Genomic DNA, 12,500 nt, shown 5'->3' on the forward strand with positions numbered 1-12,500 from the left:
AGCAACTGGCCTTATCAACAACATGCAGGACCCACCATGGGCTATAATCTGCCCACTTGGCCATTAACATGGTGGTGGCTCAAGTGGTTAAGGCTCTGGGTTGCTGATCAGGGTTCAAGCCCCAACACTGCCAAGCTTGAGCACTGCATCATAATCTTCTGCAGGAGGGAAGTGCCTCGAAAAGATCATGTACAGGGTGAGAGTGGTCAGCCACAATCTTAAGTGCCTGCTTCAATGCCCAATCTTAACTGCCCGCTATGATGTTTTAATGCATTTTGTCATTTTTGGACTTTTCACATGCAAGGTATAGAACCCTCCAAGGATGGGATATATGAAAAAAGAAAATGTATATGTGTCAAATAAGATTTTAATTAATGTAATTGCACAGTTTAAAAAATATCACACACAACAGTATAAATAAAGACTGCACAAATTTTCACAATTTCTTTATATTTTTATGTTCATATTTTTATTGTCGCGCATCAAAACACCAAGGCGAATTCCTTGTACGTGTAAAGTACTTGGCAACCAAGTTTCTGATTCTGATTCGGAAAACCTGATTAATTCATGTGAACTTTATTCTTAAGTCTTCTATAACTTTATTATAAAGTTTATACGTTTTTTTTTTTTTTTTAAAAAAAAGAAAACTAAAGAAATCCATTGTCTTGAGTAGTTGTGAGTCAAAACAAAGCTCATACATTTCTGTGAAGGAGCCTAAACATGTCTCCTTAGGTCTTTATTTGTTTGTTTGTGCTTAGACTGTGGAAAAATCTGCTAAAAAATATACTATTACAATAATAAGATACTATAATATAGTGAAATACTTTTATGAACTCGAATGCTGTTGCATGCAACTTCTGAAATGCGCGATTGATACCGACCTGGCAACATAGATTGTGGCAGATTATAATGTGTACCCGGTTGTAAGGTTTATCTCAGTTACTGAGAGATTACTTCCCTCTCTGGTTTCTCTCTCTCTCTGCTGACTGGACGATCCGAAAGCAACTTTCCAGATGACAGAATTCAGTGTAAAACTGCTGAAAACCGCTATACGAGAAGCTTAAAGATCATTTCCTCCTGTCAGCTTTGCTCAAAAGAAACCCCTCACCACAGATGTCGCATCAGGGAGCTCGCGCACAGGTGACCAGCGGTCATGTTCGGGTTGGCTCGTGCGTTTTAAAAATATGAAACTACAAACTTACGCGTTTGGTCCAAACTCAAAACTATTCGATTTAAGTTAAAAAAAAAAAACAACAACAACAAACATATATAATAATAATAATAGCTGTTATAATAAGTTTTTTGGATGGACTCCATGGAGGCGTACCTGCTGAAGTTTATCGAGCGCGTGCGAGCTGAGAGCAGAGATGGAGAGAATGGCATTGCGTCTGAATACACGGTAAGCACATGAATTTTTTTTTATTTTTTTTATCAAGAAAATGTACTGTTTTTATAGATTAAAAAGCGTTTTAAGATTGATCCCGGAGGTTGAATCAATTGCACAGAGCTTAAGAATGACGTTTTATTGTCATTAATGATATTGTCATCATGTTATGGAAAAGGCAAACAAAGCAGATGGTGTTATTACTATTTTATACAGTTTTACAGTCACTCATTGTGTTTTTGTTGTACTTTGTCATTACAAAATGCCATTGCATGTCGATATAGATAAAACTTAATCTGTTCGGTGGATCATTTAATCCGAAAGAGGCATCACCTTTACCCCTGTCTGCGTAAGACTGCTACAGGTTGCTGTGTTTCAGATACTGAAAGCTGATTTACAGAAGTGCTTTCCCATCTATCAGAGCCTTACTGTAGAAGTTCAAGCACCGGTTCCTTATTGAGCACCATATACTACCAGTCGAATATTAACCAGACGAAGAGTTCAGAGATAAAGCTTGACACTAAAAAAGAAAAATCCTGCACATGGGATGCTATGGAAGAGTTTAGTCCTGTAAGTCATGTGACATACCTGATGAGCTGAATCATCTACCACACCTCGTCAGCTAATTTTCATGAACTTGTTCGGGTGTGTGTTTGTAAGGGGAACGCTGATCTGGTCTGGTCTGGTCTGGTGTGGTGGTTGCACCCGTGTTGCTTTAGTGATTAGTGCCAGGATGCGAGGACATAAACTCAACGCATGTTTTCTGTGGTGTAACCCAGCAATAATCATCGTGGTTCATAGCGAGAGTTGAAACCAGGAACCAAAAAACCCGAAGACAGGAGGCACTTGGGGACAAAAAGACAACAAAACAGCAGGTTTTGCACAGCCAAACTAATTAACAACAAACAGTAAGGTAACAACGGACCAATGACGCGACGGGAGATGTTTGAAATCAGTAGAAATGTATGAGGTTATTATTATTACATTTTCAGCGTGTTTACACGTGTTTATTGTCTTTACAACAATATTAGTAGGAACACGTTGTCAGCCTCAACGACGGACGATAATACACATCGAGATATATTTGGAGCGTGTCTGAAAAGCCACGCAACTGAACGCACCGAACAATCAGCATTCGGCATCGGTGTGACACCTCGCACCATAGATACACAAAACACATCGTTAACTACGGAGAGGACAGCTTGCGAGGTGTTTCTAAATATACCTCTGTCCACCACGCTTACCCATAAACCCCCTGTCAAACAGGCTTCAGTGATGAAGCACAGATCTTGGCACAGTTTTCTGGATCCTGAGCTCGGTGTAGAGTTTTACAGATTCTCCTCGTGTCCCATGTGGGATTTCTCCAGGTTCTCTCTGGTTTCCTCCTACCCCACCACTAGGACGACTGGATACAATGAGTTGCCTCGGGGTTTAAAGGAGAACATGACTGGGTGCGTAATGGTGCATTTTTGACGAACGTGCGTCAAATCCAGGGTGTGTTCACAAACCGACGTCTGATTACGACAATGAAGTCATTACATTAATGACTTCTTCTTCTTATTATTATTATTATAATTATTAATTAAAAGATCTACACCTTCCCCATTTTCAGTATGATGCTGATATCTGTCAAAACAGATGCAAATTCAGGTCACAGGTTTGAATATAGGCTGTTTTGCGTGTTTCAGTAACCATGGCAACCACCAGACGTGCTATTTTGCATCAATGTAACGCCATCGTTGATTGAAGTACATCAGTGGATCATATGTTTCAAATCCAGTCCAAAACAGAGCCGGCATTATTATATTAGGAATTTATGAGGATGATGATGATGATGATGATGATTATACTCCTTCCCTATTTTTGGCTTTAAAAATATTAAACGCACACTTTGCATACATTTGTAATAATCCACATTTGTGTCACACTACAACAGAGCTGTGTTTGTTGCACGATGCGGATATTTGTATGCGACCAAACGCGATCACTTCCTGGCGTCAGCCGTCACCGAGTTAAATTCAGGGTCAAATCGTTCCTAAAGTTCCGAGAGGTTGTACGAAAAACAAAACTATGAGGGCGTTGAAGATCTTAATAAAGAAGATAGCAGTGTAGCAGTGACAAAGTACATGAAGTGTTTTAGGTTCATTATCAAAAAGTCAAAAAGAACGCAGGCTCCTGCTCAAACATTTTATACCGTGTTACCAGTTTGCAATCTAAATGGGGTTTTACGTTAAATGTAAACTGAGTGTAAGAACTGAGTATCATCCAAGTGATGCTATGGTCTAGCCGGATGTCTTTAAAGGGCATACGTATACGTTTTGTTCAGTGATGGTCCTTGATGTCCTGCTGCCTCTCCCATACTAATAATTGATTTGATCGGAGGCAGTGGTGGTTCAAGTGGTTAAGACTGTGGGTTGCTGATCAGTGGATAGGGGTTCAAGCCCCAGCTCCACTGTTGGGCCCTTAACCCTCTCTGCTCCAGTGGTGCTGTATCATAGCCGCCCCTGTGCTCTGACCACAACTTCCTCAGCTAGGATATGCGAAGAAAAGATTTCCTCTGTGCTGTTATATATGTGTGGTGATAATAAAGACTTGTTCTGAATGCTCTGAGACAATGTCCATTGTTAAAAGCGCCATAAAACTGAACAGAATTAGACTCTATGACATTTAAGCCTTTTTTAGGAATGAGCGCTTTCTCATGGAGTGGAATCTGGGTTGAAACAGTCAGTAATTTCTTACAAGGTTGAACCCTGTGAGGCTTTGTGGTAGAAACCTTCAATTTCTGAGTGATCTCTGACCCCACGGACTTTATGCTTCAGCAACTAATAGCGTGGGATGTGGTAGCTTAGTGGTTAAGGTGTTGGGCTACTGATCAGAAGGTTGTGAGTCTAAGCAAGGCCCTTAACCCTTAACTGCTTAGTTATATTAAAAAAGGGGTGAGCTAAATTTTAAGTTGCTTTGGATGAAGGCATCTGTAAAATACAGTGGATGTAGTACACTGTCCATTGGAAGAAACAGCATTGTAGTATGGATGCAGTCCAGATAGAGGCACAGTCTCAGGCTGGAGGTATATACACTATATTGCCAAAAGTTTTGGGACGTCTGCCTTTACATGCACATGAATGTAATACGGAGTTGTCCCGCACTTTGCAGCTATAACAGCTTCAACTCTTCTGGGAAGGCTTTCCACACGGTTTAGGAGTGTGTTTATGGGAATTTTTGACCATTCCTCTAGAAGCGCATTTGTGAGGTCAGGCACTGATTATGGACGAGAAGGTCTGGCTCACAGTCTCCACTCTAATTCATCCCAAAGTGTTCTATCAGGTTGAGGTCAGGACTCTGTGTAGGCTAGTCAAGTTCCTCCGCACCAAACTCACTCATCCATGTCTTTATGGACCTTGCTTTGTGCACTGGTGTGCAGTCATGTTGGAACAGGAAGGGGTCATCCCCAAACTGTTCCCACAATGATGGAAGCATGAAATTGTCCAGAATGTCTTGGTATGAAGCTGAAGCATTAAGAGTTCCTTTCACTGGAACTGAGGGGCCGAGCCCAACCCCTGAAAAACAACACCTGAATTGAAGGGGTGTCCCAAAACTTTTGGCAATTTAGTGTATCTGTATCCAAGTCATTTCATAACTTTTTACATATAACTCTGATATCAAACAAATAAAGACTACAAGACTTCATATTACAGGAAAAGAATCTGTCCTGATTTCCTATCAGCCCACTGAAGTATTTTATAATATCAGCTGCTTTAATTGCTTTATTCATCTTAAAGCACAAGATAACAATCAGCCAACACTTTTATAGTTTATCGTTTAAAGCACGACGTAATGGTTAACACTTCATCTTGTGGAACATCCTGAAAACAACTTCCTGTTCTCACTTATATTACAGCATTTTCTTTATTTTCTAAGTTCTTGACATTACAGCCAAAGTATAAACTTTAGACTTTCCTGTTCCTGTAAAACCTACTGGGTTTTCACACTAGCTAGCAGCAACTGACTCTGCTAATATTAGCAGATTAGCCGTGCAAGCTAACTGTAGACACACCAGCGGCACATACATATCTACATTTTGTCTTGAAACTAAAATAAAGTCAATAACACAGTGATGACATATTTGCATGTTACACACCAGGCTTCGGATTAGCTGTTAGCAGATTAGCAACTGTTAGCAACTGTTAGCTACCTAGCAGTACAGACGCCAAGAAGATCTCTTTATTTGTAAAAAGCTTTGTTTTCCTTCATAACTTATTCATATGTTTAATTAGAAGTAATATATAACAAAACCACAGTGTAAAAAAATGAGTCAGTAAAGCAGTATATAATAGCTAATTGCAGATAGGAAGAATTTGCTATATTTATTTCTTTAATTTTATGTTATTAGTCTGAGGTTGTGGGTTGCATTTTTCACGTTTCTGCATCGTGCTTAAAGTTTACAAAACCTTTTGCACTTTTGATGAAATTTTTGCATAGAAAACGAATCTTTCTGTAAATATTCAATCATTAAAATGTTAATAAAATAGACGACAATAAAAGAGTAAATAAATAAATAAGTAAATGAATAAGAAAATAAATAAATAGTGACTGAGATTATTATGATTAAGTGAGGTAAAGGAAGAAAAATTATATATATATATATATTATTAATTATTATATTTATTAATAATTTACTTTATTTGATATTGTTGAATGTTGAAGCTTTTAATGTCAGAATAAAACACCCAAAATGACTAAATGCATTAAAAGTATTTATTAAAAACAGAAAAAACAGCCTTTTTTTGTGACACAATGAATTTATTGTACAAACTGCTTGATGATATAATAACGTTAATATTAGCACAATTCAGTGTAGCATTAATGACTGAGATTAGCTTTAAGCTTAGAGAGATATATTTGTTATCAACTTTTCTAGATCTTTTCGGAGATAATCCAAGGCTAATAAAAAGGAAATAAAAGAGTAGTGTATTATATAAGAAAATGCCAAACGAAAGGTTTATTGTGGCACTAAATTGTGTATTAAACGTGTAATAAAAGTCCTATCTCCTGAAATCATCTCTGCTTTTAGAGTTAGGGAGATAAGCGTCATACAGGAGGCATGGCTGCAATACGAACATGACCAAATTCCTCCTCTGTGCACTTGCATATGACACGGCGGTGACGAAGAAACAACAACAAGAAAATAAAACGACTTATGTCACACACGTTTCCTCACAGAGCTTTGACAGGGACACAGTGCACACTTTTTTCCTCTTGTGGTTTTCGAGGTCTGGTGCTTCATCTGCTGCAGAATTGTGACGAATACACGACCCACAGACATGAAAGATTTAGAAAGCCCACCTTCGACCTTGTTTTTTTGCCGGCGGGTGACCTTTTGCACCAGATGAGAGTGTTTTCAGAGCCGGTCCAGGTTTAGAACGAAAGGAACACGGTGCACTATAACACCGTCTCTTCTCCTTTTAATGCAAGGAAGTAAGAAAGACACTGTGGCTTTCATATGATGCACACGGAGGGGGGAAACAAAATCCTCTATATGCTAGCGTTATAGTGATCCCTCTATATATGGAACAGACTGCTGTTTTACACAGGTCAGCTGTGATTTGAAATAAATAAACAAATAAATACATTAAAAAAATTCAAGTTAAGCCGAGCGCCAGACGAGCGGAAAACAAAAGCAATGTGATTCTCGACCCGATTCTCTCCAGCCGCTCCGGGTTTCATTTCAGTATTTTGCAGGAGGCTCACTGTGACTTCATGACACCTGAGTCATAATACGATTAAATAACACTTCAAGCGCAGGCCCATATAAGAAAACGATCAACGACTCGGTCGTGACGTGAAGGTCACAGGGTTGAAGCGGATTTTTTTGTTGTTCCTACAGAGGTTCTCATTATCAAAGTGGGCGTTTGAGTCATTTTCGGTTTGACTCTCTGCTTTCCGATGTTGTTTATCCCTCCTTTTTTTTTTTGCTTCTGTAGGGAAGAAAAAGGAAAACACGCTGTTGTCTGTTGTTTTGTTAGTGACGCTATCTCTGTAAAAGCTAGAGGGGACAGGGTAGAGCAGTCACGCTAAGTTTTGGAAGTCTTAGAAGCTAGCATATATTACAAAAGGCAAGACTTCCTGGTTCCCAGTTCTCCAGATATTGTAACTTTTATCATACACTGATCAGGCATAACATTATGACCACCGACAGGTGCCGTGAATAACACTGATGATCTCCTCATCATGGCACCTGTTAGTGGGTGGGATATATTAGGCAGCAAGTGAACATTTCGTCCTCGAAGCTGATGTGTTAGAAGCAGGAAAAATGGGCTAGCGTAAGGATTTGAGCGAGTTTGACGAAGGGCCGAATTGTGATGGCTAGACCACTGGATCAGAACATCTCCAAAACTGCAGCTCTTGTGGGGTGTTCCCAGTCTGCAGTGGTCAGTATCTATCAAAAGTGTCCTTTAAGTCCGTTAAGTCCTGTAAGTTGCGAGGTGGGGCCTCCATGGGATCTGATGCTAACATCTTGCTGCCAGATACCACAGCACAACTTCAGGGATCTAGTGGAGTCCCTGCCTCGAAAGGGTTAGGGCTGTTTTGGCATCAAAAGGGGGACCAACACAATATTAGGCAGGTGGTCATAATGTTATGCCTGATCGGTGTAGGTCTCATGTCATTTACATTAATTTTATAACTAATGTGCAATGAGTATTTGAGCCACATTTTTGAACCCGATGTGGCAGTTTAGGGCAAGAGCAGAGACTCTTGCCTCTTTGTATCATTTACTGCTTACGATTTCTAATCAAATTGATAACGAATCATTTTTTGTAATGCCACTTGAGCATTAGAACTTTAAACCGGCCTGCCCAGTTTCATTCAGAAGCCGCAGTGCATTATGGGAGGCCAGTAAGCCTAGAACAAACAGCATCTTCACAATTCTTTGTTACGATTACGGATACGAAGTCTAGAAGGTACCGTGGGTTTGTTGTGAGGCTCACTGGGTTTGTTGTAGACCGCTTCTTTTTATTTTTTCGGAGCAGCCAGAAGAACACGACAGCTGATCTGACATGGTCGGACATGATCCTCTTACTGTTTCCTCTGGAGGAACTCTGTATCATCTTCAGTCTCACATCTCGCTGTCGATTTCTCACAGGCTCTAACTTGTGACAAAAAAGCCTCAGTGTTTCTCACTTGCTCTCAGCAAGCAACCCCAAAAATCTTAAAATATCACAAAAGGCTGTTCACAAGCCACCTAAAGAACCATACTGCATTTTCGTCCTTATAGACTATTAATAAGAAGCGTTCCACTGGGTATAAGAATGAGCCAGCTCAGAAACCTGTTACCACACTGACACTTTTTCTGTCACTCTAATGAACACAGCAGTCACACTAAGCAGCAGGGACAGGAAGACCACTCTCACACATCAGACTGAAAAGGGTCAACAGCTTTATTATCAGCGTGCATGTGTAATGGAACAGTGGAGATCTAGTTCCAGTCATAGAATAACACCAGAAGTTGGTCAGAAGCTGCTGATTCATTTTGTGCCACAACAACGATTAAAATATCCTGCATTAAGTCTCGGACGCTCCGGATGTCCATCCATTCGATCGTTCAATATAATGGTCAGAGTGAGACATGTCAGGAACAAAAGGTTTGTAGGGTTGATTTGATTGTAACAATACAGATGATCTTATGTATCCACTCACCTCCAAAAGTATTGGCACCCCATCTGTCCACTCGCATCCAAAAGTATTGACATAAATTTGTCCACTCACCTCCAAAAGCATTGCTACCCTATCTGTCCACTCACCTCCTAAAGTATTGCCACCCTCTCTGTCCACTCACATCCAGAAGTATTGACACCCTGTCTGTCTACTTACATCCAAAAGTATTGGCACCCTATCTGTCCACTCGCCTTCAAATGTATTGCAACCCTATCTGTCCACTCGCCTTCAAATGTATTGCAACCCTATCTGTCCACTCGCCTTCAAATGTATTGGCACCCTATCTGTCCACTCGCCTTCAAATGTATTGCAACCCTATCTGTCCACTCGCCTTCAAATGTATTGGCACCCTATCTGTCCACTCGCCTTCAAATGTATTGCAACCCTATCTGTCCACTCGCCTTCAAATGTATTGGCACCCTATCTGTCCACTCGCCTTCAAATGTATTGCAACCCTATCTGTCCACTCGCCTTCAAATGTATTGCAACCCTATCTGTCCACTCGCCTTCAAATGTATTGGCACCCTATCTGTCCACTCACCTTCAAATGTATTGGCACCCTATCTGTCCACTCGCCTTCAAATGTATTGCAACCCTATCTGTCCACTCGCCTTCAAATGTATTGGCACCCTATCTGTCCACTCACCTTCAAATGTATTGCAACCCTATCTGTCCACTCACATCCTGAAGCATTGGCCACCCTATCTGTCCACTCACATCCTGAAGCATTGCCACCCTGTCTGTCCACTTACATCCAAAAGTATTGGCACCCTATCTGTCCACTCGCCTCCAGCAGCATTGGCATCCTATTTGTCCACTCGCCTCCAAAAGTATTGGCCACTTATCTGTCCACTCACCTCTAGAAGCATTGGCAACCTGTCTGTCCACTCACCTCCTAAAGTATTGGCCACCTATCTGTCCACTCACCTCCAGAAGTATTGGCCACCTATCTGTCCACTCACCTCCAGAAGTATTGGCCACCTATCTGTCCACTCACCTCCAGAAGTATTGGCACCCTATCTGTCCATGCTCCCCCAAAAGTATTAGCAACTTGTCTCGTCTACTGACTCAAGCGGTTAAGACTTTGGGTTTTTGATTGGAAGATCAGGGTTCAAACCCCAGAATTACCAAGCTGCCACTGTTGGGCCCTTAACCCTCTCTGCTTTGAGTATCATAGCTGCATTGACCTTGCACTCTGACCCCAACTTCCAAAGCTAAAGACTTCTATTATATTCTCTCAAGGCCACATCGGCTGGACACATGCAGATGCACAGGTCCTGGAAGTCATCAAGGCATCAGGATCAGCTTTATTGCCAAGTTCTGTGGGCAAGGAATTTGCCTTGGTGTATTGGTGCATAGTGGTGTAAAGCAAGGGTTAATCTCTGAGAATAAACATAAAAATACACCTCAGGAACCTCAGCATATGAATTGAATTCATTCTGGAGGAGAGTTCTGAAGGTGAAAATTTGTATTGTGAAACAAATTTTCCCATAAAAAATAATGTAATTGCAGATAATCAATTCCAGCTGCCCAAAAATATGACCACAGCCATTTGTTTACAAGGAGACATTTTTACTATATTGATAAAAGACATGCCATACTCTTCATAATGCGTTATAATGAACACATTTGGTAGATTCACTTACTTTATATTCAGATCAGTATACACAAGTCTAATAAAACACACACACACACACACACACAAAACAAACAACATCTTCACGCTAGTACAAATATGTCAGGAGCTAAGAATATCATTAGGGGGTTGAGAGAGAGAGAGAGAGAGAGCTCTACCAGTCTGTGTTTATGTGTTTAAGAAATGCAATCTGGTTCAATTCCTAGAATCCCTAATAAACATTTCTAGGCACCATGTTGTGTGTGTGTGTGTGTGTGTGTGTGTGGGGTGACTTTATAGAACAGCGACTGGCGACTTGCAGAGATAAAATCGCTCTGTGTGTGTGTGTGTGTGTGTGTGTGTTTTTTTATGTGTCTCTGTGTGTGTGTGTGTGTGTGTGTGTGTGTGTGTGTTTTTATGTGTCTCTGTGTGTGTGTGTGTGTGTGTGGTGACTGTATGGTACAGTGACCTGTGACTTACAGTGATAAAATCGCTCTGTGTGTGTGTGTGTGTGTGTGTGTGTGTTTTTTTATGTGTCTCTGTGTGTGTGTGTGTGTGTGTGTGTGTGTTTTTATGTGTCTCTGTGTGTGTGTGTGTGTGTGGTGACTGTATGGTACAGTGACCTGTGACTTACAGTGATAAAATCGCTCTGTGTGTGTGTGTGTGTGTGTGTGTGTGTGTGTGTGTGAACGTAGCATAATGTACAACATTGAGATGCTCCATGTGTTATTTATTCATCCTATTAAAAATGTATTCATTTTTTTCAGATATCTTGTGTTACAAGTCAGTCAGAATTCATTCCGTAACCAGAAACAAGTGCGAGAAGAACAAATCACAAGAAAAAGAAATAGATACAAATATAAACGAGGGCTAGAGAGAGAGAGAGAGTGATAATACTGAGCATGCTAATACAAGTGATATAATCATGATAGCAACGACAGTCGTACTAGCTGCCTCTACTCTCGTGGGTGTGTGCTGACGAGGTGTTTACGTCTATTTTACAAAAGAGCGAGCACATCCAAAATAATCTTAAACACTCATTAGCATTCAGAGGAAAGACCTGAGGGGTTTTTTTTAGCATCAATGTAGGTGTTTCTTGAAGGTTGTGAGGAAATCTTCTGCTCAGAATGCTCTGCAAATAATTCCACTATCACTAAAACCACAAGTACAAAACAAGCTGGGTTTCTAGATGCAGCGCCTCGCGGTCGGGACTCCGGGAGCTCCGTGTGGGCAGGTTTGGTATTCGATCGTTCAGTCTTAAGGTGAGGATCAAAGATACTGATGTGATATTTATCTGTCTGTTATAAAGAAATGAAAAACCCAAGCCTGTGGTTAAGAAATAAATAACAGTAACGGGAAGACAAATAGAAAACGTGGATGCATTTCCAGTTTATCAGATACAAACAAGTCTGAAAGTTTCGCGAATCTGTTTTTAACTTTGTTTGCTCTCCAGATCGCTGTGGAAATTTGAGCTGTATACTCGGTGCACTGCTTTTGGGGCAGTTTAAATATACTGTATTGCCAAAAGTTTTGGAACACCCCTCCAAATCAGTGAATTCAGGTGTTGTTTTTCAGAGGTTGGTCTCGGCCCCTTGGTTCCAGTGAAAGGAACTCTTAATGCTTCAGCTTCATACCAAGACATTTTGGACAATTTCATGCTCCAAGCTTTGTGGGAACAGTTTGGGGATGACCCCTTCCTGTTCCAACATGACTGTACACCAGTGACCAAAGCAAGGTCCATAAAGACATGGATGAGTGAGTTTGGTGTGGAGGAACTTGACTGGCCTG

General features: G+C 40.7%; 1 protein-coding gene across 2 annotated transcripts in view; it reads left to right on the forward strand.

The window, feature by feature from the left end:
• The first annotated feature begins 924 nt into the window (after positions 1-924).
• The window catches only part of ptpn18 (protein tyrosine phosphatase non-receptor type 18), a 38,389-nt gene continuing 26,813 nt past the window's right edge, over positions 925-12,500 (forward strand). Inside the window, exon 1 of one of the 2 annotated variants that reach the window (XM_058389721.1) lies at positions 925-1,399. In XM_058389721.1, the coding sequence (XP_058245704.1) occupies positions 1,307-1,399 (93 nt within the window). In that variant the 5' untranslated portion in view covers positions 925-1,306. The remainder of the gene's footprint in view (positions 1,400-12,500) is intronic. The other variant, XM_058389720.1, reaches the window with a different exon arrangement.

Source organism: Hemibagrus wyckioides, linkage group LG05, assembly GCF_019097595.1.
Source record: "Hemibagrus wyckioides isolate EC202008001 linkage group LG05, SWU_Hwy_1.0, whole genome shotgun sequence".
Taxonomy (NCBI): domain Eukaryota; kingdom Metazoa; phylum Chordata; class Actinopteri; order Siluriformes; family Bagridae; genus Hemibagrus; species Hemibagrus wyckioides.